The sequence below is a fragment of the Mastigoproctus giganteus genome, chromosome 3, assembly GCF_048544385.1.
Source record: "Mastigoproctus giganteus isolate SK-2022 chromosome 3, ASM4854438v1, whole genome shotgun sequence".
NCBI lineage: Eukaryota > Metazoa > Arthropoda > Arachnida > Uropygi > Thelyphonidae > Mastigoproctus > Mastigoproctus giganteus.
The window spans coordinates 96,844,442-96,871,856 of record NC_143577.1 but is presented as its reverse complement, the minus strand read 5'-3'; the positions used below and the strand labels follow the sequence as shown (position 1 = coordinate 96,871,856).

The 27,415-nt window shown below is 38.4% G+C and overlaps 1 protein-coding gene across 1 annotated transcript in view; it reads right to left on the bottom strand.

The window, feature by feature from the left end:
- Positions 1 to 27,415, bottom strand: part of LOC150088169 (uncharacterized) — a 311,939-nt gene that overhangs the window by 205,474 nt on the left and 79,050 nt on the right. Inside the window, exon 3 of the mRNA XM_090370054.1 lies at positions 15,063 to 17,739. Within this exon, the coding sequence (XP_090226180.1) occupies positions 15,063 to 17,694 (2,632 nt within the window). The 5' untranslated portion in view covers positions 17,695 to 17,739. The remainder of the gene's footprint in view (positions 1 to 15,062; positions 17,740 to 27,415) is intronic.

The window sequence follows — 27,415 nt, the reverse complement described above, 5'->3', positions numbered from 1 at the left end:
GCAAAATGATTTAGAAATTTGAAGACAGGACATATTGGTGTTCAACCAGGTAGAGGTTGAAAACGAGTGGACTCCTCTCGTGTTGAAGATGTGGCTATGGCTGTCGTGGATTTATCAAGTCAATCTCCATGTGATAGCACAAGTGTGCCAGCTGTTTCTCGTGAAGTGGCCATGCCGTGTTCCACTGTACGGCTGGTAATGTGTCAGGTGTTGTGGTACTATCCTTACAAGATGCACATGCTACAGCATGGTGATGCAGATATTCATTTCACATATGCACTTCAGTTTCCTGCACAAATGACAGTGGATATCACTTGGCCACGGAACACCCTTTAGAGTGATGAAGCCCACTTCTGCTTAAATGGACAAGTGAATACACACAACTGTCACATTTGGGCAACAGAAAACCCTCGAATTATCCAAGAGGTCCCATTGCATTCTCCAAAAGTGACATTGTGGTGTGGATTTATGGCCACATTCATGATTGGCCATATTTTTTTGAACAGGTGACACAGACTGGACCCTGCACCTGTTCCGTCACTGGCCAGCGATATTACGAAATGTTGGCAAAAATTTCGCAATACCAGAGCTGTAACAACATGGGTGCCTTGAAGATACCATTTTCATGCAAGATGGTGCACCATCCCACATCCACTGTTGTGTCCAAAGATTGCTAAGGCAACGCTTTACAGATGAACATATCATCTGCCGTTGTTTCCAGACAGCTTGGCCCAACCATATCAACGCCTCACCCCATAGGACTTCTGGTTGTGGGTTTTTTTGAAGAACCAGGTGTATTGTGCGAAGGATGTCAAACTCTGCAGATCTGAAGGACAGCATTAGACGTCATGTGCTGCCTATTCCAGTTCACATGTTAAGTTCTGCTGTAGAAAATGCTGCTCTTTGAATGGAAACTGTTGTTGACCAAAATGGAGGACACATTGAACAATTGTAATGCTGTTCAAGTGATTTGTATTGCCGCAACACCACATAGTGACAAATTTTGTAACCCCCCTCAAATAAATGGCGAGCGCATTCTTTATTGTACCTGTTGTCCAAATTTCCCTTCGGTACGAGCCTTAGAACTTGCTCTAGAGCCCTCTACATAGGGATACTTTAATTTTAACAACCCTGATATACGTAGAAAAGCTATCCTTTCACAGGGGAATGGTATGTGCTTCGTATAAATGAGTACTCTCTATAAACTCAGTTTGTATTAACGAGATTTTACCTTACGTTTAAAATTTCTTATTAGCCAACTGGTCAATGTTTCATTATATCTCCCCAGAGCACACTAGTCTCAATTTTCCATCCTCATTCAGCCAGTTTACCATGTTGATCAAACAGCGCCTGTCAAATAATTTTTACAGAAATGTTATAGTTATTAATGTTTCATGACTAAGTCCAAAAAAGACTGCTGTAGCCAGTGGTACACCTGGGGGGAGGGGGATTGACAGAGTTAAACACCCACCAATAAGAGAATCTAAATGAAAAAACATAACCGATAATTTTTTTATGCTAAAGCAGTACCCCCAATTTTGAGACCCCTTCTACCTAAATCCTGAAGATCTACTAGCTGTATCACAATTTTTATCAAATCAGACTTCTGACTATACACTTGTCTAAGCATGCATTTGTTCTAATGATGTTTTTTTTTTTTTTCTGGGAAAATGAAGGTCTCAGTCAGTAACAGCTATGGCTTTACACACCCTTATCTAGTGAATTAAACTAAAATAAGTTTGTTTGTGAGATATTTCCACAACTATAACTGAGATTTCTTATAAGATAATTAAGTTCTGCGCACATCCCACATTTACAGCAAATGGGATCAACTTCAGCATCCTTAGGTTTCATTAGCAGCTACCTGAACTGTTCTGCTGGCTGATATGAATGAGTGTATAATGACCTTGCATCACAGTGATATCAACCCACCAGTAATTTGTCCATCAGGTCAAATGAAGGCACAGTAATAGTTTGTGCACTTATCTTTATGTACTACTTATGGCAATTTGAATATAATTTGCAAAATGTGCACACTAACTAAACTTTAAACGTTTGGCTTTTTGCAATCTAGGAGTTTCGACGTACACTCTTCTGATACCTTCAAAAGTCTAAAAAATGTTACCCCACTCTCTAAAGTAATTGCATTATACTGATATATGTGTGAAACACCTTGAAGGGTTTCAGAGTACATATACTCTATATGTGCTATATGCTACTACTATTATACTCCCATCACTCTGAAAACCTAATGGTTTTATTATCTCCTCAGCTAAGGATAAAGCTGGCTGGCTGACTGACTGACTAGCATCCTACTTTTCTTCTAATTCTTGCACCGACAAGCTTGGTGAACCACCTCCTACTTTTGAGTACTGTGTACTGGTCTGGGGGTCTCACTTTAGGAAGGATGTAGAGTTGCTAGAATGAGTACAGAGAAGAGCAACAAGACTGGCGAGGGAGAAAAATGGGTGCTCTTACAAGAAAGGCTTAAGTTCTGCAAATTGCAGTGTCTGGACTCTAGACACCTGTGAGGTGATCTGATTGAGGTGTATAAGGCTGTAATCCCATCGGCATTGAGCAGGCTTAATGCTGATGGGATTCTTCCTCTTGCTCAGATTGCAAACCTGAGGTGACAAATTCAAATTGAAGAAAGACAGCTGTAGAACAGATGTGTGGAAATTTACCTTTAGCCAGCAGGTAGTTGATTGCTGGAACAAACTTACAAATGTTATTGTGGAAGTTGATAGCTTAAATAAATTCAAGGAAGAAGTGGACAAACTTCTGCAGCAAATGGATGGGTGAAAGGGGAATTTTTTTTTTTTTTTTTTTTTTTTTTTTTGGCAGATGCTATGCTTGCTTTCTTGCATCATATGCCTGTTAATGCTAATCCCAGTATGCTCCACTCAATGCTAGCTGCTGTCTTCCATCAAAAGGATGTCAGAAGAATATGATGCAAAAGCTCCAGGTCTCCTGATGACATTTCTCACACTTTTCAAAATCTATACTCCTGAGCAGGTTCCTATTGTACCACACTTTTCACACTTTCTTATTTCATTAGTGTTTTTCCTCCTACTTAAAAATTTGCTCATATCCAACAGTTTCTAAAAAGGATGACAAGTCCCTTCCATTCAATTATCAACCCATTGCACTTACCTCTATCTTTTCCAAAGTAATGGAGAAATCATAACTGCCAACTCCTAAACTAACTTGAAACCTTCCATTTGATCAATGATTGCCAATATGGATTCCATCAGTGTCAATCCACTGTTGACATACTCTAGACACCCATTTATGAACAAAATCAATGTAGAAGTGGTAAATCTTAAGCATTTGCTCTTGATATTTCTAAAGCTTTTAATTATGTTTAGCATAAAGAGTCTTTTATATATACTCCCATCATCACATGGATTGCCAAGTGATTTTTGTGTATTGGGTAATCAATTTTCTCTCTGATGTCTCCCTGCATGTGATGGTATTTTAACTTCGCCACTAATGCTGGTGCCCACAAGGTTCAGTTCTTTCTCCCACCCTTTTCATCTTGTATATTAATGACCTCCTTCCCCTGACTGGAAATGCTATACATAGTTTTGCTGATGATAACATACTGCATTCCATTTTCAGTCTGGGAAACCTTGCCCTGCATAGTTTCAAATTCTTGCATATCCACCACCAATTCCTTACCTGCTTATCTCCACGAAATTTTCCAACATGGAAAAGATAACTCAGTTAATTTCAATCCTTCTAAAACCCTATGTTTTTTATTTATATTTACTATGTTTTATATTTATTAGTACTTTTATATATTTTTGTGCAGATGCTTCTGTTTTCATGTTATAGTGATATTTTAAAAAAATTAAAGAATCAGCTGTATTACTTTCCAATGTATATCTCAAAAGACATTGTATATTACTGAATGAATCCAAACTAATTGATGGTCTCTTCAGTGTTTATGCAGATAATACTGTCAATGTAACGACCATAATATGATGTTATGAACAAAAGGAATAAATAAATATTTTAAATTTCTGCCAAGTATAATTCCACTACCAAGCAAATAATCCCATAAGCAGACTAATATCATTTAACAGTACTAAAAATAAATGTTCTAAACATATTCTTCTGTTCCAAATGTAAGACCATCTGAATGGTTTGAAAAATTTATTACTATTTTTCCTAATACTGAAACATCTATTGCCTTCCATATAAAATTAAGTAAATTATTTTCAATGTGATTGTATCTACCTCATGAACTGTAGAATGTGTGGTATATCATGTCAGGCACATAGGTTGTATTTCTTCACAATCAGGGGGTTAACCTGATACATCCTACAAGATGGAATCAATAACAATAAAAATTCTGTTAATACTGGCTGTCAAAAGGTATCTTAGTTTGCCAACCATGCTTTATCTGATCATCAAATTCACATTCAACCAAATTTCTATATTAGACCACGAAACAAACTACTGCAAATTGCTGGTCTTTGAAATGTTAAATATTAATATACACGAAAGTTCCATTAATGTTCAGATAACTATGTCAGGTATGTGGAACTATGCAGGTTTATGCAAGAAGTAATTGAAAAGTACCATAGCACACAGATAGATATATGTGTGCCACTTTCGAAAATATTATCATTATTGTCCTTATCAATAACATAATCAAAAAGTTTTAGTTTCACTTCAGGGAAGATTTTTATTATTCATTTCATCTTATGTTTATATGCTGCATTGTGGGTACACATTAGTCATGTTGTGATCAACAATATCAGTGCTGTGTTTCCCTGGAGATCTCACAATCTGTCTGGCTGATAGCTCAGTAACTCAGCAACTCAGAAGTGGTTGCTTCTAACTATCAGGATTTCACTTTTCATATCTCTTACATCACAAAGAGTTATACTTACTTTTTACTTTTTAATTCTAAGTTTCAATGCACTGCATATTAGAAGAGTTTCCAAGTTTGAAGAAGCACAACAGAATAAATACAGTAGACTCTCAATTTTCCGGGATAGATGGTAAAAAAAAAAAATCTCCGGATAATTGATTCCCAGTTAATCCAAAAATACAGCAAGTCCCCAAAGTACGTAAGAAATACTTTCTAGGACTTCTTACATAACTGGGGAATGACTAATAAAATATTCCTAAGAAGAATGAAGAAAATAGTTATATATTTTTAATTAGTTCAATTAAAAACTTTATCTGGGAACAGCAGTGAAGTAGACAGGGTGGCACATAAGAAAAGAAAACATAAAAGGAAGAAAAAACGCATGTTAGTACTGTAAAAACTGATATGTGTTTCATATCTTTGGTTGTTATAGTTGACTTCATTGGTACCGATCCCTTCACCGCTTCTCGTATTCTGTCTTTCTCCTTTATTATCGTGTTCACTGCTGGCACTGACAAATCTGAATTCCCCGTGATACTGGTTAATTCGGCCATTTTCATACATCCTTATTATTTTAATTTTCTGATCCAACTCGATCGCTGTCCTTTTCTTGATAGATTTACTAGTACTGCTGTCACTTATTCTCTTAGTCGACACCACAATAACAGCCAAAATTAAATTTTCTGAAAATAACTTCACATGGTTAAGGCGAAAACTTACTATCATCACCCCACATGAGCTCACATTTTACTAAAGCACATTTCTGGAGGTCAATACCATCCAAAGTCTATCCGGGAATGGATACCTCCTGGAAGAAGAAGAGGAAGACCTACGAGGACGTGGATGGATGCAGCACAGAAGTGCATGAGAGCCCGAGGCTTAACCGACCAAACCACCTAGAATCGCATTTTATGATGGGAACAAATTCCTACCAAAAAATAATTTGTAGGCTGAGACAATCCATTGTAAATGGAAACACTCCTTTTGAAGAAGACGAATACCATAAAACAATACAAATAATTTGCACTTTCGAGTTACTGCAATTCATTATAAACAGAAAGTAAACTTGATTTTATTGCATTTGCAATAATAGGTCCTTGAGGTTGTCACAGACATTCTCTCAGATATGCCAGACAAGCTGTACTTGCTACCTGGGAGTCTAAAACGCTGATGGAACTGATATTCAGGTGACACTCAAGTCAAGTGGACCCAATTTCGGTGAAAGCCGGACGATCTGTGACATTCAAATCCTCTGCTTGCACCTTCACGATGGTGGGACTGTTAGTAATCCTGGGTATAACCAACATGCACAAGTACACTGGTGGATGACCATCCAGGTGTGAACCAACATAAGCAGGGCTCGAGGTGTCGCACCTACACCACATGGAGGAATATCGCCCCTCTATGTTACTAGGCAGTACTAGGTGGTAGATGACTCTCATCAACCAGTGCAATACCACCATTTTGCGTATTTGAGGCTTGAAGTGGTGGAACCCATGTTTAGTCTCTAGAGCTAATTTCCGGTCAACCTTTCCCAATCTCTTCCATCATGCAGTATGATTGATGACTTTTCAGGTTATGATGAACATCATGGCGTGATCCAATCTTCCTTACATTTCGATAGTACAGCTCTAAAACGGTGTTCGCAGGCCGGCCGTTAGTTAGTACACTGGACCGGACCTATTGGTAACTCCCTAAGAGGCTTTTGGATCAGCTAGTGTATAATCTTGCTACCTCAACTCCACCAGATAGTGACTGGAGGGAGTCCGAGTAGTGTGTATGCGGGAAACATTGTCGATGTCAAGGATTTGCATATATATTCTTACCATGTGTATGCCATATCCAAAAATTTCATTACTTCATACAGCATGTACCACCCACTTTTTCTTACTATTGAATACACCATGAAATGTCAAACTAATAGAGTAAGCTTATCTCCAAAAAAAAATCTAAACCTCCCAAACACTTCCCAATTCATTTCACAAATATACGTGGTCTCAATTCAAATCTCAATGATGTCCATTTCCACTTGCAGTCTGACAAACCCCATGTACTTTTTCTGACAGAATCTCAGTTATCGGTTGATTCAACTACTGCTCATCTCAGATGCCCAAATTATTTGCTGTATGATTCCATTCGTCTCAAAGGTGGTACTTGTGCACATGTCCGTTCTGATATTCCCTGTTAGAGACTTGGCAATTTGGAATCTCCTCTCTTTGATCTTCTCTGGCTTAAAATCTCTCTACCTCATTGTGTCAAATTCATCTGTTGTCTCTACTGTTCTCCCAACTCCACTAATCACTTGGAGCTCTTTGACTTCCTCTCTTTGCAACTTGACTTTCTCCAGTCCAACTTTCCTAACAGTGCAGTAATTTTCCTTGGTGATTTTAATTTTCACAACTCCAGCTGGCTTCCGTTTTCTAGTCACACCAACCCAGCTGGTCGAGATGCTGAGGCTTTTACAATTACTAATGACCTTGCACAGATTGTTCATTTACCTACGAGAATACCAGACAATCCTAATCATAAAGTCAACACGCTTGATCTTTTTCTAACAAACAACCCTTCTAAGTAGTACACTGTTGAAGTGAGTGGTCTTTTAGGCACTTCGGATCACAACTTGGTGATTTTCTCTTCTCCAATGGAGCCTTTACCTCATAGCTATTCCCAACCTCGTGTTGTTTGGCATTACAAGAATGCAAAATGGGATGACCTCCGAGACTTCTTTTCTTCTTTTCCTTGGTCGGACTACTGTTTCAAAACTTCTGATGTCAACATTTGCTCAGATCGTAACAGTGAAATTATTCTTGAAGCAATGGAATCCCTTATTTCACACTCTGCTTTAAAATCTTGTCCTTTATCTAAACCTTGGTTTTCCAATAAATGTGCTAAGGCTGTTCAAGAGAAGAATGTTGCGTATCGTAATTGGCTTGTTTCTAATTCTCCAGTTTCATTTTCTACCTACACCAAAGCTCACAAGAATTGTAAAGCAGTTATTAATCAGTCCAAACTAGGGTTTGAACAGGCTACGAGTAGAAAACTTGCTTCTTGCTCTAATGGTAGCCGAGCATTCTGATCTCTTGCCAAACCTATTGGCCATAACTTTTGCCCATCTCTGCTCCCACCTCTGTCCAAACGAGGTGGTTCTGTTGTCACTGACCTGCTAGCATCCCATTTTTCTTAGAACTCATGTATTAATGATCTTGGTAAAACACCTCCCACCATTCCCAACACACTCCATTCAATGCCTGTGGTCTTCTGTCAAAAGGATGTCAGAAGGATTTTGACAAATCTTGATGCTAAGAAAGCTCCAGGTCCTGATGGCATTTCTCCACTTGTTCTCAAAACCTGTGCTCCTGATCTTACTTCTTTTCTTTGCCGCCTTTTTCACTTTCTTATTCCAATGGGGTTTTTCCTTCTGCTTGGAATTTGCTAATAACCAGCTAGTTCCAAAAAAGGGTGACAAATCCCTCCCATCCAATTATTGTCCCATTGCAATTACTTCTACTCTTTCTAAAGTAATGGAGAAATCAATTAACCGCCAACTCTTAAATTACCTAAAAACCTTCCGTCTGATCAATGATCGCCAGTATGGATTCTGTCAGTGTCGATCCACTGGTGATATTCTGGCTTATGTTATCCATTTATGGACTAATTCAATGGAAAAGTTCGGTGAAACACAAGCAGTTGCTCTTTGCATCTCAAAGGCTTTCGATCGTGTTTGGCATAAAGGTCTTCTAAACAAGCTTCCATCTTCCATGGTCCAACCTCATGGAAGATGGAAGCATCCATGGTCCTTGAGGTTGTCATAGACATTCTCTCAGATATGCCAGACAACCTGTACTTGCTATCTGGGAGTCTAAAATGTTGATGGAACTGATATTCGGGTGACACTCAAGTCAACTGGACCCAATTTCGGCGAAGTCCGGATGGTCTGTGACAGCCAAATCCTCTGCTTGCACCTTCACGATGGTCGGACTGTTAGTAATCCTGGGTATAACCTCCATGCACAAGTACATGGTGGGTGACCATTCAGTTGTGAACCAACGTAAGCAGGGGTCAAGGTGTGGCGGCCACGCCACATGGAGGAACGCCGCCCCACTATGTTACCAGGCAGTCCAAGGTGGTAGATGACTCTCATCAACCGGTGCATAACCCACTTTGCTTATTGGAGGCTTGAAGTGGTGGAACCCATGTTTAGTCTCTAAAGCTAAGGTCCGGTCAACCCTTCCCTATCACTTCCATCATGCAGTATGATTGATGACTTTTCAGGTTATGATGAACATAGTGGTGAGATCCAATATTCCTTACATTTCGAGGGTACAGCTCTAAAACGGTGTTCGCAGGCCGGTCGCTAGTTAGTACACCGGACTGAACCTATTGGTAACTCTCTAGGAGGCTTCCGGATCAACTAGTGTATAATCTTGCTACCTCTACACTGCCAGATAGTGACTGGAGGGTGTCCGAGTAGTGTGTATGAGGGGAGCATTGTTGAGGCCACGTTATGTCAAGGATCTGGGTATATTCTTACCATGTGTACGCCATATCCAAAAATTTCATTACTTCAAACACATGTCCCACCCACTTTTTCTTACTATTGAATACACCATGAATTGTCAAACTAATAGAGCAAGCTTATCTGCGAAAAGATCTAAACCTCCCAAGCACTTCCTAATTCATTTCACAAATATCCGTGGTCTCAATTCTAATCTCAACTATGTCCACTTCCACATGCAGTCTGGAAAACCCCATGTACTTTTTCTGACAGAATCTCAGTTATAGGTTGATTCAACTGCTGCTCATCTCAGATTCCCAAATTATTCGCTGTATGATACTTTTCGCCTCAAAGGTGGTACTAGTGTCCGTTCTGATATTCCCTGTCAGAGACTTGGCAATTTGGAATCTCCTCTCTTTGATCTTCTCTGGCTTAAAATCTCTCTACCTCATTGTGTAAAATTTATCTGTTGTCTCTACCGTTCTCCCAACTCCACTAATCACTTGGAGGTCTTTGATTTCTTCTCTTTGCAACATGACTTTCTCCAGTCCAACGTTCCTAACAGTGAGGTAATTTTCCTTGGTGATTTTAATGTTGACAACTCCAGCTGGCTTCCGTTTTCTAGTCACACCGACCCAGCTGGTCGAGATGCTGAGGCTTTTGCAATTTTTTTTATTTTTTTTTATGAAAACCCCAAACACGAAAGGAATCAAAACCTATAGTGCTTACTACTGTGCATGGGCTGAAGGAGAAGTATGGGGGGGGGGATGCCGGAAACTTTGCTCTAGAGACTAAACATGGGGTTCACCACTTCAAGCCCCCAATAAGCAAAGTGGTGTTATTTCGCCAGTTGATGAAAGTTATCTACCACCTTAAGTACTAATGATCTTGCACAGATTGTTCATTTACCTACAAGAAAACCGGATAATCCTAATCATACAGCCAATATGCTTGATCTTTTTCTCACAAACATCCCTTCTACGCACACGGTAGAAGTGAGAGGTCCTCTAGGCACTTCAGATCACAACTTGGTGATTGTCTCTTTTCCAATGGAACCTTTATCTGATGGCTATTCCCAACCTCATGTTGTTTGGCATTACAAGAATGCAAAATGGGATGACCTGCGAGACTTCTTTTCTTCTTTTCCTTGGTCGGATTATTTTTTCAAAAGTTCTGATGTCAACGTTTGCTCAGATCGTGTCAGTGAAATTATTCTTGCAGGAATGGAATCCTTTATCCCACACTCCACTTTAAAATCTCGTCCTTTATCTAAACCTTGGTTTTCCAATAAATGTGCTAAGGCTGTTCAAGAGAAGAACGTTCCATATCCTAATTGGCTTGTTTCTAATTCTCCAGTTTCATTTTCTGCCTACACCAAAGCTCGCAACAATTGTAAAGCAGTTATTAACCAGTCCAAACTAGAGTTTGAACAGGCTAAGAGTAGAAAACTTGCTTCTTGTCCTAATGGTAGCAGAGCATTCTGGTCTCTTGCCAAAGCTATTGGCCGCAAGTTTTACCCATCTCTGCTCCCACTTCTGTCCAAACCAGATGGTTCTGTTGTCACTTGCCATTTTTCTTTCAACTCATGCATTAACGATCTTGGTAAAACACCTCCCACTATTGCCAACACGCTCCATTCATTGCCTCCTGTGGTCTTCCGTCAAAAGGATGTCAGAAGGATTTTGACGAATTTGATGCTAAGAAAGCTCCAGGTCCCGATGGTATTTCTCCACTTTTTCTCAAAACCTGTGCTCCTGAACTTACTCCTATTCTTTGCCGCCTCTTTTCACTTTCTAATTCCAAAGGTGTTTTTCCTTCTGCTTGGAAATTTGCTCATATCCAGCCAGTTCCTAAAAAGGGTGACAAATCCATCCCATCATCATCCCATTGCAATTACTTCTACTCTTTCTAAAGTAATGGAGAAATCAATTAACCGCGAAATTTTAAACTACCTAGAAACCTTCCATCTGATCAACGATCGCCAGTATGGATTCCGTCAGTGTCGATCCACTGGTGATATTCTGGCTTATTTTACCCATTTATGGACTAATTCAATGGAAAGGTTCGGGGAAACACAAGTAGTTGCTCTTGACATCTCAAAGGCTTTCGATCATCTTTGGCATAAAGGTCTTCTAAACAAGCTTCCATCTTATGGTTTGCCAACTGTTTTTAGTAATTGGTTACCCAGTTTTCTCTCTGATCGCTCACTGAGGGTGATGGTAGATGGCTCTCTGTCTTCTAACTTCTCCAGTAATGCCGGTGTCCCCAAAAGGTTCAGTTCTTTTCCCCACTCTCTTCCTCTTGTATATTAATGACTTTCTTCCATTGACTGGAAATGCTATCCATAGTTTTGCCAACGATAGCAGATTGCATTCCACTTTTCATTTTGAGAAACCTTCTCCTGCTCAATCAGCTTCAACTTCTCGAAAATCTGCTACCAATTCCTTAAATTCCGATCTTCAGGTAATTCTCCAGTGGGGCAAAGACAACTTAGTTGATTTCAACCCTTCTAAACCTCAGTCTTGTCTTATATCTCACAAAAAGGATTCTTCTGCTCCTATGCTTATCTTTAGTGACACTCCGATTTCTAAGTAAAATGATATATCTCTTTTGGGGATTACCCTGCCTTCTAATCTCTCTTGGCACAAGCGCATTACAAATATTGCTTCTTCTGCATCTAAAAAGCTTGGTTTTCTCTTTCGCTTCGGCGCGTTACTTTTCTTCCAAACAGCTACTCACTCTGTATAAATCACAAATCCGGCCTGCCATGGAATATTGTTCCCACATTTGGGGTGGTGCCCCCAAAACCTCTCTCAGGCTTCTTGATTCCATTCAGAAGAGGGCAGTTAGATTAATTAATGACTCATCTCTAACAGAGTCTCTGCCCTCGCTGTCTCATAGACGTACTGTTTCTGCTGCATGCCTCTTCTACAGATACGTCCATGAGCACTGTTCTTCTGAATTGGCTTCTATAATTCCCGCTCTCTCTTTCAAAACGGTCCGAACACGTGCCGCCACCAGTCAACATCCATTTACTGTCCGCTTCAAACTCACAGAACCAACTTTTCATCTTCCTCGTTTATTCATTCAACTGCCGTTTTCTGGAACAACCTTTCTTCATATGTATTTCCTGAAAATTAGTCTATAGAAGTTCAAGTCCAATGTCAACAAATATCTTCTTTCGTCTTCTCAGCCTCCAACCCAATCACAGCACTAAGTACTATAGGTTCAAACACCTCTCGTTTTTGGGGGTTTACATAAAAAAACAAAAAAATCTTATGGTTTGCCAACTGTTTTTTGTAATTGGTTATCCAATTTTCTCTCTGATCGCTCACTAAAGGTGATGGTAGATGGCTCTCTGTCTTCTAACTTCTCCACTAATGCCGGTGTTGCACAAAGTTCAGTTCTTTCCTCCACTCTTTTCCTCTTGTATATTAATGACCTTCTTCCCTTGACTGGAAATCCTATCCATAGTTTTGCCGATGATAGCATATTGCAATCCACTTTCCATTTTGAGAAACCTTGCCCTGCTCAATCAGCTTTAGCTTCTCGAAAATCTGCTATCAATTCCTTAAATGCCAATCTCCAGGTAATTCTCCAGTGGGGCAAAGACAACTTAGTTGATTTCAATCCTTCTAAAACTCAGTCTTGTCTTATATCTCACAAAAGGGATTCTTCTTCCTATGCTTCTCTTTGGTGACACTCCGATTTCTAGACAAAATGATATCTCTTTTTGGATTACCCGACTTCTAATCTCTCTTGCCACAAGCACATTACAAATATTGTTTCCTGTGCATCTAAAAAACTTGGTTTTCTCATTCGCTCTCTGCGTTACTTTTCTTCCAAACAACTGCTCCCTCTGTATAAATCGCAAATCCGCCATACCGTGGAATATTGTTACCACATCTGGGGTGGTGCCCCCAAAACCTCTCTCAGGCTTCTTGATTCCATTCAGAAGAGGGCAGTTAGGTTAATTAATGATTCATCTCTAACAAAGTCTCTCCACTCGCTGTCTCATAAACATACTGTTTCTACTGCATGCCTCTTCTACAGATACTTCCATGGGCACTGTTCTTCTGAATTAGTTTCTATAATTCCCAGTCTCTCTTTCAAAACAGTCCAAACACGTGCAGCTACCAGCCAACATCCATTTACTGTCCAACTTCAAACTCACAGAACCAACTTTTCATCTTCCTCGTTTATTCATTCAACTGCCATTTTCTGGAACAACCTTCTTTCATACGCATTTCCTGAAAATTACAGTCTACAGAAGCTCAAGTCCAATGTCAATAAATATCTTCTTTCGTCTTCTCAACCTCCAACCCAAGCACGGTACAAATTATTATAGGTTCTAATACCTCTCATCTTTGGGGTTTACATAATAAAAAAAATAATAATAATACTGAAAGCTGGAATTCTGTGGGTTTTTAAGTTACAGTATTATAGTGAAATGTGTGTGTATCCCCTTCACTGAAATCTTCAGTCATATAAAAAAATATAAATAATGTAACGTAATTCTGAAGCTATGTAAGTCGTGGACTTACTGTGTCGAAAAATGTTCAGCAACCTACATAAAAAGCATGGTGATAGATAAAAAAACAAAAAAACTTACCACATACTACTCGCGTGTCCAATATGATGCTTCCCTTTATTTTTTACAATGTCGATTTTAAATCTAATAGCTTCCCTTTATTTTTTACAGTGCCGCTTATGGTTTGGTCACCAACATTATAATGGTTCATTAGAGATTTAATGGATTCACCATTTCAAACTTTTGAATAATTTCAAGTTTTTGTTTAATTGAAAGAACTCTTGCATTTGCCCATCATTTTCGCAATTTCTGAACAAAAAATAAAAAAAATAAACAATAATAATAAAAAAAATACCGATATCACTGACATAAATAACGAAACAAAATTTGCCTTTTGTTGTGCTGATTGAACACAACAATCGACACGACGCACTAAAACAAACTAAACATTTGGGCTTTTTCTCTCTCTCTTCTTTTTTTTTTGAGCGGCAGATGTGAAGACAGCGGCGGTTGCAAAATAATAGGTACGCTAATCTCCCAATGACGACTTATAACGCAGCTTCTTGTCACTTATTTACGACTTGCAAAACATGTTTACACCTATTCTAGTTATTACTTGAATTTTATGATTTCTAGTTGATTTTTTTTTTTTTTTTTTTCGTTTGGAGTCTTTAAGTGTCCCAGTTAATCTGATCCCGGTAAATCGAGAGTCTGCTGTATAGTTTAGTGCATGCTACACTGTTTTTAATGCACCTCTAACTTGATAAAACAATGAGTGGTTCAGCTCTAGGCAAAAATTTAATAATATTACTGAAAAATGTAGTATGGGAATGTAAAGAAAAATAGTACAAGAAAATGAGCAGTGTCAGCTTATGTAGTAGAGACTTTTGTGTACAATGGTATATTTTATTATTACTGTAAACAAGATACTTTTTACATTATTAAAAGTTAAGTTGAAGCAGAGAAATTGTACTCAACAACAGTAACGTGTGTGTGTGTGTGTGTGTGTAAGTTACTTTTCATTTTTGAAATACTCCTAACAATTTATTATTTTAAAGCATTAGGACAACAAATTTTCCACATTTATTGCTAATGGCTCATAAAACATTTTGGGGGGAAAAATGTCATACTAAATGATATTACTAATAACTTACGTTCATTATCACCAAAGCACATACATGGTGGAATATCAGCTTTTATATTATTACGAAGACGTTCCAGACGGTCCCAACAGTTCTGATCCTTAACAGTGGGAGAAGGCACCTTATAATAAATATCTGCTGCACTTTTAGTAGAGAGGTCAGATGATATTGTAGTGATACCTGTTGCTACAGTTACTATTGGTGATCTCCTACTGAACGTACAAGTTGTGCGATCTGAAAATTGGGGGAGGCCATTATAAGAAGTGTCTGATCCATGAAATTTATCGATACGACCACTATCTATGTCTGAAAACGTATGACCTCCCCCTGGAGGCAGAGCATCATTTGGCACAGATGTACTACTTGCAGTATTTCTGTTAGATACAGTTTTCAATTTAACAACTGGTGCAATAGTGACAGGACACCTGGAATTCAATACTGTACCTGATGATAAAGAAAACTGTGCTGAAAGTGAACATGATATTTGCTTTGCCTTAGATGTACTGGTAATATTTATAGATGTATTCATAGATGTGGTCGTATTCAATAAAAAATGCTGCGATTCTAAGTATTCATCACTTGCATATTCATCATTATAAGTTCCATTTGTTGATGACATATCATTACCAAATATTCTTCCTGAAGGTATGCAATCTGGAAGCCTCTCGCTACCTGATGTAACCACGGTATCTGATGAAGTCAAGAGGTGTTTGCTATTCCGACACGAAGAGGAACCAGTATGAACATAATGCATGTCTAATGGTTGCAAATTCTGAGGAACCATATGTGTTGACTGAGAGTTTAAATATGAATTTGAGCAGCAGGAAGAAGAATTTGATAATGAATCAGAATATTCTTGCTTGTAATGTTGATAATCCTCTGCTTGCAATGATGGAAGCATAGAGCGTTGTGATTCTCTGCTACCCACAGCTGAAATTGAAATATTACTTTCTCCCTGTTTTGTCTGTCCAAATTTAGCTTTTTCATATAAAATATTATTAACAAAACTATCTCGACCAATTGCTGCAGAAGTACTGGCAGAAGTTGTAAGAACAGCAGTAGATGTAGCAGTAGTAGTAGCAGCAGATGCAATAGTAGTAGTAGCAGAAGTAGTGATAACAGGAACAGTGGTAGTAGCAGCAGATATAACGGTAGTGGTGGCGGAAACAACAGATATAGTGGTAGTGGCGGTGGTAGCAGCAGATATAGTGGTAGTGGCGGCGGTAGCAGCAGATATAGTGGTAGTGGCGGCGGTAGCAGCAGATATAGTGGTAGTGGCGGCGGTAGCAGCAGATATAGCGGTGGCAGCAGAAGTAGCAGTAGTGGCGGCGGTAGCAGCAGTAGTGGCGGCGGTAGCAGCAGTAGTGGCGGTGGTAGCAGCAGTAGTGGCAGCAGCTACAGCGGTGGTGGCAGTAGCTACAGCAGTAGTGACAGGGGCAGCAGCAATCGAAACAGCAGTATCGGAAGTTGTGGCAGCAGCTGATACAACAGTAGTGGCAGTGGCAGCAGAAGCAGATACAGCAGTAGTAGTAATAGTATTGGTGGTAATAGCAGTGGTAGTGGTGGTAGCAGGAGATGCAGAAACAATAGTGGTGGTGGTGCTAGTAGCAGTGGCAGTGGTGGTGGTGGTGGTAGTAGTAGTAGTGGTGGTGGCGGTGGTGGTGGTGGTGGTGGTGGCGGAAGTTGCAGGAGGCACAGTACATGCAGTGGGGTTGGTATCAGAAGTAGCACCAGTAGCAGCCCAAGTGCTGGCAGCAGAAATGATATTAGAACTAGATGAAGGTGAAGCAATAGTAACCGTAGCAGTGGTTGCAGCAACTGAGGTATCAAAAGTAATGGCAGAAATAGTAGCGGTACAAGTAGCAGTAGTTATATCAACTGTGGTAGAGGATGTGATATCACTAATAGTTGTGACTATCTTATTTGAATTAGTAATAACATTTGAAGCAGTAATAACAGTAGTGCTCATACTTGTAGGGTAATTTCTACTACCAATTACAGAAAACTCTCTTTTTTGTTCATGAAATATATTATTCTCAGAAACATCAGAAGTCTTACAATTATGTTGTTTACTTCTAAGCATCTGCATATGAATGGAATTTTCCCTTAATTCCTCATCTGGAAGTACAACAGATCTACACTTATTCTGAGGTAAGCTTTTGATATATGAAGAATTATAAGTATTTCTTAAGTCCAAAGATACTGCTTGTTGTGAACCTCTAGAGGAATTATTGCTTATTTCTGATGTGGCTGATAGCCCTTGCACTGTACCTAATCTACCAGGAGAAAAAGGTTGAGAATAGGGATATTGTGGCAGTGATAGCTTTGAATGTGCTACTTGTTCATTACAGAAAACACCAGAGGTTGATGAAATATCTGACATATCACATTTAGTTTGACTATACCGGCTATGTACAAGACTCTTTAATTGAGCACTAATTTCTCGTGTTGAATGTTCTACATTTAAGTTTTCCTGTTTGGATGAAGACTTAGAACTGTTAGAAAAATCTAATTGTCCATTTGAAGGTGATGATTGTTTCTGAGGTGGGGATGACATCACTACAAATGAAGTTTTTTGTGAGAAATTAAAGTTTTTATTGTCCTCTATTGATGGCGACTGGCTTTTTACAAACTGGAAATTCATGGATTCCACTCCTTTGGTGCTATAATTTTTTGAAATACACTGTACCTAGGGGGGAAAAAAAATAATTATATACCATAAATAAGTTAAAAAAAATAATAATAAAATAAAAAAAAAAACCCTGCACATTAACAATAAAACAAACTTGAATCTAGTCATTTAAATTTAAATGTAAAATGAATCATGTTTACTGCTGTCACTTATCCAGTTCCATCATACAGTATTAACGCAACAGGAAAGACAACCCTGATTGAACAGGTTGGTGATGTGATCTATTATCAACTGATTAAGAGAGTAAGGTAGTCCAGCCATAGCAAAATGAAAAAGGAACACAACAAAAGGGCCCAAAACCACTTAGGCAGTAAGGAATGGGAACAAGTATACAAATTCAAATGTCAAAAAATACGTTGCAAAAGAATTATAGATAGCGGGTTAACCTGAAATAAAATATGATTAAAAGTTAATAGTAAATTTTGATGGATATATCAATGACTAACAATTGTTTTGCCAATTTACAGTGAATGTATGAAGCTGACTACTAATTTTAATTTTTATTTTGAAAGAGACTTAAGAACATTAAGGGTTTTTCAAGGCTACAGAAATGGTTACAGAAATAAACAATTATAATCAATAATAATTATAACAGAAGTTCAAAATGCACATTTGTAATATGCCAAACTAAAGAATCAATTACGCTTGGGATATAATACTCACCTGATTTAATGTTAGTAATGAAGAAAGATTAAAATTGTGAATTTTCTGTTGACATTTCACCTAATATTTTGGCAATCAGTTCCTAGACTAAAGTAGGAAATGTCTGCACGTAATCCAAACAAATATGGCTGTTGATAAAAACCAAAGTTGTGTGCCATCTTGTAAGGTGTCTACCATCAAAGAAAGGCCCAAAGATCAGGGCATCCCATATGTGCATTATACATTAGCATTAGTAGAGGCATATGATGCAAGAAAGCAAGCTTATGCAGCATCAGCCAAAAAAAAAAAAAACATTTCACCTCTCCATTCGTTTCAAATGCCTGTCCAGCTCAGCCTTAAATTTATTCAGGCTATCAACATCCACAACAAAAGATGGAAATCTGTTCCACCAATCAACCACCCACTGGCTAAATGCAAATTTCCGCACATCTATTCTACAACTGTCTTTCCTCAATTTGAATCTATGCCCCCTCAGTTCTTAATCTGAGCAAGAGGAAGAATCCCATCAGCATTCACCTTGCTCAGCCCATGCAAGGCCTTATATAGTTCCATCATCATATCTTTAAACTTCCTCATAATGTCATTAATGAGGATATAGAGATAACAGAGTTAATAAGTAACACACCCAACCACAAAAAAGCAAGACCAAAAAAAAAGGGTTATAAGTCAGTTTACAGAGAAATAATTTATACAACTTAAATGCTGAAGTAAATTTCACACCCATATTGTTTAATTAATATATGAGGGCTGTTCAATAAAAAATGATCATAATTTTTCATGAACAACTGTACTGCTTGCTATTTCTAGCTGGGCTGCAGGATTCAAGACCAAACCAAGCAGCATCACATAGCAACTCCACAGTTGACTCATGCACATGGCATGACCAGGCATAAACTTGACTGCCGTTGGAGGAAAGTTAAGTTTATGACTGTTCAGTTTTGCCTCCGTAACAATGAACATGACACACGAGCAGTATGCTGCTCTCGCATTTTGTTTTTCCATCTCAAGAAAACGTCATCCAAAGCATATGAAATGTTAAAATAGGCTTATGGTGAATCACGCTTTCATTTAGCACAACTTGCACATAGTTTAGAATGGTAGTTTAGAGATGGACAAGATTCAATCATAAAAATCATTTGGGATTGAATGTGCTGTCATCACAGAAACCATAAATGCTGCTTCTGTAATTATGAATGAAGATCATCTTGCAACAGAAAGGCAACTGACAGAGATGTTGAGAATATAAGTAGGATGCACGCACAGTATTCTCCATGACCATTTGTGCACACACTGGTTTCCAAGAGTAGACTACTCACATCTGAGAAACTGCAAATTTGCATGGATATTTATCAGGAGCTGCAACAGATGGCTACCAAAGTTGGTGAGGTTCCATGCAAGGTGATAACGGTAAATTAGTCAAGGGTTCATAATTTCGACCAAGAAAGTAAGCAAAAAAACTGTTTGGAAGTCTACGTCATCAATTTTTTTATTTTATTTTTTTATTTTTTTGGACCTTCAAGGAATGGTTTACCAGCACGTTGTGCCACGTCATAAGGATGTTACGGGACCTTACTACACAACTGTACTGCAAATTTTGCGGGATCTTATTTCTTGCAAATGACCACAACTGCACCCAGGTAGGCAGATGCTGTATCACAACAATGTGAGACCACACAGTGCTCATCTGTCACTGAGTACTTAGCCAGCATTAATACCAAATGTGTTCCTCATCCACTCTACAGCCCTGACATTGCACCCTGTGCCTTTTTTTTTTCCCAAATGAAGTTAAGAGAAGCAGCTGAGAGAAAAACGTTTCTCATCAGAAGTTTGGTGTTAGCGTTAGTAGAGGGATATGATGCAAGAAAGCAAGCTTATTTAGCATTGGCCAAAAAAAAAAAAAAAAACCCTTCCCTTTTCATCCATCCATTCACTCCTTTTGGAGTGAATGGATAGATGAAAAGGGAAGGAATGGATGAAAAGGTTGTCCAGTTCAGCCTTAAGTTTATTTAAGCTGTAAACTTCCACAACAACAGATGAAAATTTGTTCCAGCAATCTGCCATCTGCTGATTAAGGGTAAATTTCCGCACATCTATTCTACAACTCAATTTGAATTTATGCTCCCTCAGATGCAGAATCTGAGCAAGAGGAAGAATCCAATCAGCACTGAGCTTGCTCAAACCATTCAATGCCTCACACACCTCAATCAGATCACCATGCACGTGCCTAGTCCCCAGATGCTGAAATTGGCAGAAGTTAAGCCTATTTTTGTAACAGCAACCCTTTGTTCGACTCACTAATCTCACTGCCTTTCTCTACACTCATTCTAGTAGGTCAACTTCTTTCCTAAAATGAGGCCTCCAGACCTGTACACAGTACTCAGGGTGTGGCCTGCCCATTGCCTTATACACAGCATCAATCACCCCCTTATTACTGTTAGCAAAATTCCTGCATATCATTGACAAGACACCATGAGCTACTCTTGTAGCCTGTCTGCACTGCTCATAAAACTTCATATCTGACTACACAATTACCCCAAGTTCTTTTCATTCTCCACTACCCTGAGTGCCCTACCACCCAGTTCACATGATACTCTGGAGAAAGTGCTACCCATACGTAGTACTTTACATTTGTAAATGTTAAACTTCAGTAGCCACCTCTCAGCCCATCTGCTCAACTTTTATAGATGCTGTTGCAGTAGCGAACCGTCCTTACTGTCATTAACAACCCAACCAACCTTCGTATCGTCTGCAAAGTTGGACATTAAGCCTAATATACCTTCATCAGTATCATTCATAAATAGAGAAAACAATAATGGGCCCAACACGGACACTTGGGGAACTAGACTAATAACATTATTCCATCAAGAGCAGTGTCCACTGATTACCACTCTCTGTCTTCTTCCGCTCAACTCCTTTTATCCATTGTAGCAACTTGCCCTTAATGCCATACTGCTCAAACTTCAGTAGCCTTCCACGTGCAATGGTATCAAAAGCTTTTCTAAAATCAAAGTATATGATATCAAAATTATTTTTTACATCCAAAACCTTTGTAACCATACCACAGTATTCAATCACACTTGTCAGACAAGACTTCCCATTAAAAAACCCAGCTGTGTCTGAACTATAACTGCAGTCTTGTCTAAATGATCCTACACTGCTTCTTTAACCAGTGACTCCATTATTTTCCCTGGAATAGAAGTTAAACTAACAGGTCTGTAATTATTGTTTTCACATTTCGATTCCCCTTTGTGAATTAAGGAAACATTTGCACATCTCCAGTCCGTGGGGGACCTCCCCTCAGTCAAAGAATGCCCTCATAATCATGGCTAAGGGCCTGATTACTTCCTTTGCTGCCTCCTTTACTATAACTGGATAGATCCCATCTACCTCAGGTGCCTTTCTTATGTTTAACTTCAACAATTTCTTCTCCACTTTGCTCTCAATTTTTACAAAATCATTTAGCTCCTTGCCAGAGTTTGATAAGCTTCTGGCCCTCACTTCCCACAGAAATCCTCATGTGAAAATGCAGATGCAAAATACTCATTCAGTTTTTCAGCTACCTCGGTAGGTTCATTAACAATCAAACCATCAATGTCAAATGGACCAAAATGATTCATCCCCTTCCTTCCAGAGTTTACACAAGTAAAGAAGTCTTTCTGTTTTTCTCTGCACTGTTTGCCAAAGATTTCTCGTAATCTGCATTTGCTTCCATAACATCCTTTGTGACTCGATTACAGACTATCTCGTATCTACCAGAGGCATCTGTGTCTCCTGATAATTTTTTGCGTCCCATGCATTTTTCTTCTCTGCTACAAGTATCATTAGGTCATCTGACATCCATTTAGGCCTAAACCTTGAACAGTATTTCTTATTTGGTATGAAAAGCAGAAACCCTTCCCCTTACTGCTGATAATAGTTACATCTTTAAGTAGATCCGACATCAGTACACTGTAATCACTGCCACCTAGTGGGTCCTTAACCTGCAAATTCTTAATGAATGAAGAATCAATGCTGATAATCCTTGGTCTGATAATTTCGTCCTTGAGATTGTCACAGACATTCTCTCAGATATGTCAGACAAGCTGTACTTTGCTACCTGGGAGTCTAAAACGCTGATGGAACTGATATTCGGGTGACACTCAAGTCAAGTGGACCCAATTTCGGCGAAGTCCGGACGACCTGTGAGAGCCAAATCCTCTGCTTGCATCTTCACGATGGTGGGACTGTTTGTAATCCTGGGTATAATCTCCATGCACAAGTCCATGGTGGGTGACCACCCAGGTGTGAACCAACATAAGCAGGGGTCGAGGTGTGGCACCCACACCACATGAAGGAATGCCGCCCCTATGTTACTAGGCAGTACTAGGTGGTAGATGACTCTCATCAACCGGTGCAATACCACCACTTTGCTTATTGGAGGCTTGAAGTGGTGGAACCCATGTTTAGTCTCTAGAGCTAAGTTCCAGTCAACCCTTCCCTATCTCTTCCATCATGCAGTATGATTGATGACTTTTTAGATTATGATGAACATTGTGGCGAGATCCAATATTCCTTACATTTCGAGGGTACAACTCTAAAACGGTGTTCACAGGCCGGCCGCTAGTTAGTACACCAGACCGAACCTATTGGTAACTCTCTAGGAGGCTTCCGGATCAGCTAGTGTATAACTTGCTACCTCTACTCTACCAGATAGTGACTGGAGGGAGACCAAGTAGTGTGTATGTGGGGGAGCATTGTAGAGGCCACGTTATGTCAAGAATCTGGGTATATTCTTACCATGTGTATGCCATATCCAAAAATTTCATTACTTCGTATAAAGCCTTGAATGGTTTGAGCATGCTCAGTGCTGATGGGATTCTTCCCCTTGCTCAGAATAATCACCTGAGAGGGCATAAATTCAAATTGAGGAAAGACAGATGTAGGATAGACGTGAGGAAATTTGCCTTTAGCCAGCGGGTGGTTGGTTGGTGGAACAGACTTCCATCCCTTGTCGTGGAAGTTGATAGCCTAAATAAGTTTAAGGCTCAGCTGGACAGGTATTTCGAACGAACAGAGGGGTGAAGTAGAAGTGGTTATTTTTATTTATTTATTTATTTTTTTTTTTTTTTTTGGCTGATGCTGCATAAGCTCACTTTCCTGCATCAAATGCCTCTACTAATGCTAATGCTAATACTATGAACAATTTCAAGGGCAATTTACATCCAAACAATAAAAGACAGTTTCTCCCTAGATGACTCAAGCCCACAAGAAATCCAGTGATACACCAAGTAGCACAAAAGAGAAGAAACTACAGAACTGTGCTCCACTATGTAGCCTCATCCACTATGAAGTTCTGATCCTGTCCTGTGAACTTGAATCTTTTTAGTTCCTTAAAGAATGTCATTCATGGACAAAAATTCAGAGATGGCAAAGAAGTTATTCTTGAAGTGGCTCAAGAGACTGAAGAGATTTCTGCAAACCAGGATTGGTTGAGTTTTATTGGCGCATCAGCAACTTAGGCTATAATGCGCCAAAATCTTGTCAAAAAAATTAGTAAAAACATTCAGTGACCTAATGAATTAGGTCACTAAATCAGGGTATAAAAACAAGTATAAACTGTAAAAGACAAATATCAGTAAACAAGTAACAATAGTAAATCTTAAAATAATGTTTTTTAAATATGAGTAAAAAGATTTACTGATTTTAGGAAACTAAAAATAGCAGACACATGGTCATTGTCGGATAAAATCTGACTGAGTGTATACGGCTCAGTCAGATGGTTAAAAGCGGTAAAACGAGCATTTCTAAAACTGGTACAGTCACATAAAATATGTTGAACCGATAAAATGGTGTCGCACTGCTCGCACATAGGAGGGTCATCAGCCCTCAGCAAAAAGGAGTGTGTAATATGACAGTGTCCTATGCGGAGCCGAGCAAGAACAACTTCCTCTTTGCGATCCCTGCGTAAGCTGGACCGCCAAGGATGGATCACAGGCTTAATTCGACATAGTTTGTTTGTCGTAATCAGTCGATGCCACGAATATTGCCACTGAGATTGTAAATTATTACGGATCACTTGCCTGTAGTCTGTATAGGGGACTAACAGGTCAAGATTATCCGTCAGGGCTGCCGATTTGGCTGCAGTGTCAGCCAAATCATTTCCTCTAATCCCGATGTGACTGGGGATCCAGCAGAAGCGGATATCGAATCCATTTACATAGAGGCGGTATATTATCTGCTGAATTCGGGACAGGGTTGGATGATTAGTGTGTGACATCGCTGTTAAAGCCTGTAGTGCACTCATTGAATCGGCATATATAATACACCGTTGGTAACGGTGTTTTCTTATGTGATCTAGAGCTAACTCTATGGCATGCAGCTCTGCAGTGTAAATGCTGCAGTCAACGGGTATCTGCTCTGATATGGTATTATTTGGAAAGACAGCAGCAGATCCCACATACGATTCTGACTTTGAGCCGTCTGTGTAAACTGGCAAGAAGTCAGAATGTTCTGCACGGTGTTGTGAATAGAGCTGAAGGTAGACAGAATCTGGAGTATTAGACTTCGTCGCGATCTTGAGCGAGAAGTCACATGCTGGTGTTTGTGCATGCCAGGGTGGAAGGGGCTCCTTTGATGATCGAGCAACCTTGTCTACCAAGATGTTAAGCTCATTGAGTAGCTCTTGAACACGAATGCCGAATGGGCGATTGGCGGTCCGTCGTGTGTTATAAAGATTTTCCCATCGTGGCTCGAAAACGGATGTCCACGTGGGATGGTCCGGCAGGGACTTCAGGCAAACCAGGAATGATACAGTAGTGTTACATGTGTGTGCTTCCAGTCAATAACTTTGAGACTTTGAATTTTATAGATTACATTTTCCCATTATCCTTTTATTTATCAGAACTTCCTGACTGTGTTAAGCCAGAAACTGTTACAAAAAAAAACTTTTTTTTAATACAGTGTTGGTTGTCATTGTTAAATCAATATGCATATGTTGTTCTAATGTTACTCATTAATCTATGTGGCACATTTATCTTTATGTAGAGAAACTTTATTTTATTGTTTCAGAATATAGATTAGAAGTTATCTGTAATAGTAGTAATTTGCTATAAACCAGAAACACACGTTTAGTATTAAAGCTATGCATTGTTATAGACAATACATGCGGAATTTTATCAATGTTTCTCTTGGTTACCGCTTGTTGTGAGAGAAAGCACTCAAAGCTAATGGATTCAGTTCTCTGATGTGAAAATTAGTGAAAACTGCCTTGCCTAGTTTAAATTACTAGGTTGATAATTTTATTAATTAGGTTCAGAAATAAAGGGGTTTGTTCTGGTTATAGATGGCTAAATTCAAGAAATAAATGCAATCCAGTAATTTGTGTTTTGTAGGAAAAGTTAATTACAAAATTGCAGCCTAAAAGTTTGTGTGCTGAAGATGGAACACAATATTAGCATTTAAAAAAATAAATAAATAAATAAATAAATAGATAAAGATTGCTTAACAGCTATTTATGAAATGTTTAAAGGATCAACTTTTAAAAGAAGACAAGTTAATAAACTATTTCTATAATGGAAACAGCTATTAAAAAAAAAAAAAAAAAAAAAGTTATCATTGATGCTAAAGTAGTAAAGCATCGTGCAGACTATGTTATTAATGGAAATTATTGACTTTATTTTTTTTATACTAGTAACTAAAAATTGACTACAAAGAAAAAAAATTCAAAATAAAACAAAAAGCATAAGGAACATTGATTAAAAGGTTTTGTAACATACTTTTTTTTTTTTTTTTGATAAGTGAGATTTAACTTAAGAATTCCTGGTGTTGTAAAGAAAAGGAAACATTCAGGAGTTTCAGTATTAAGCAAAAAATAGTTTTAATCATAGTGGTCACTTTATTTTAAGGATTTTAATTTTTAAAAGCTGAATGTGCAGAACTGAGAGTTCTGCATATTCAATGTTTTTTGGTGAATGAGAAAAAGTTGTAAACTTGTATTTTTCTTTTGTTTGAAAGGCGAAAATATAAAATTTTTTCCCCTTATTGATGAGTCATGCTGTTTCTTTTCGAATTTTAAAGTGTCTACTACAGTCAACATCGAACAGAAGCATCAGCAGTCTGCATTTTAAAGTAGGGAAACCCACATACCAAGAAACATTAATTTAATACAATTTTTCTTTAAAGGGAACCATCTTCTGGGGAATCTCAGTCCACACCTTGGACAGATATCTTTATAGAATTAATAGTTTGGTACTGTGTTGGACAACAAACTTCATATTTGTGAGCAGAAAAAAGTAGGTAAAGATGCAAACACTGGTCTAAGTAGCATGAAAATAGAAAAAAAAAAAAAAGACTAAGATCATGGAGAAAAATAGTATGTATATACACATAGTACATAAAAATATTTACGCCAATTTCCAGCTTTTTAAATATATTTTTGCAATAAGAAAAAAACTGTAGGCAAAACTTTAAGTAATCCTTAAGTTTTAATGGCTCAACTGTTTAATTCTCCTATCTTATGTATAAACTGTGATGTATTCATCACATTTTAGATATCTATTTGCTGTCCCCTTTTCTACTGCCTGAATAAAGCAAGTACTCTGAACCTATCATTTTATTTAATCTTTTTTCCCAGTAATATTATTATAATATTCATTTTACATTCATGGAATATTATAATAATATCAGGTTTTCCAGCACATCTCACATGTTAGTTACTCAACCTAGTGTGACCCAATGCAGCTGAGTGGTTCAGGCATGACTGCTGAATATGATTAATGATTATATTCATTGCCCCAAACTGAATATTATAAGCTCCTTTGACCTGGTCATGCTGGAGTATAAAAAGAACTTTTTTTTTATTTTTTTTTAAATGGTCCAACCTAGCCAAGTGATTAGTGCAAGAGTGCAGTAATGCACACACATTTCAGTGAACCATGGTTCAAGCTTATGACTTGTATTTATTCTCAAAAAAAATTGTAAACTCTTTTGATCTTGAGGTTGTGCTAGAGTATAAACAAGAATTTCTTTTATC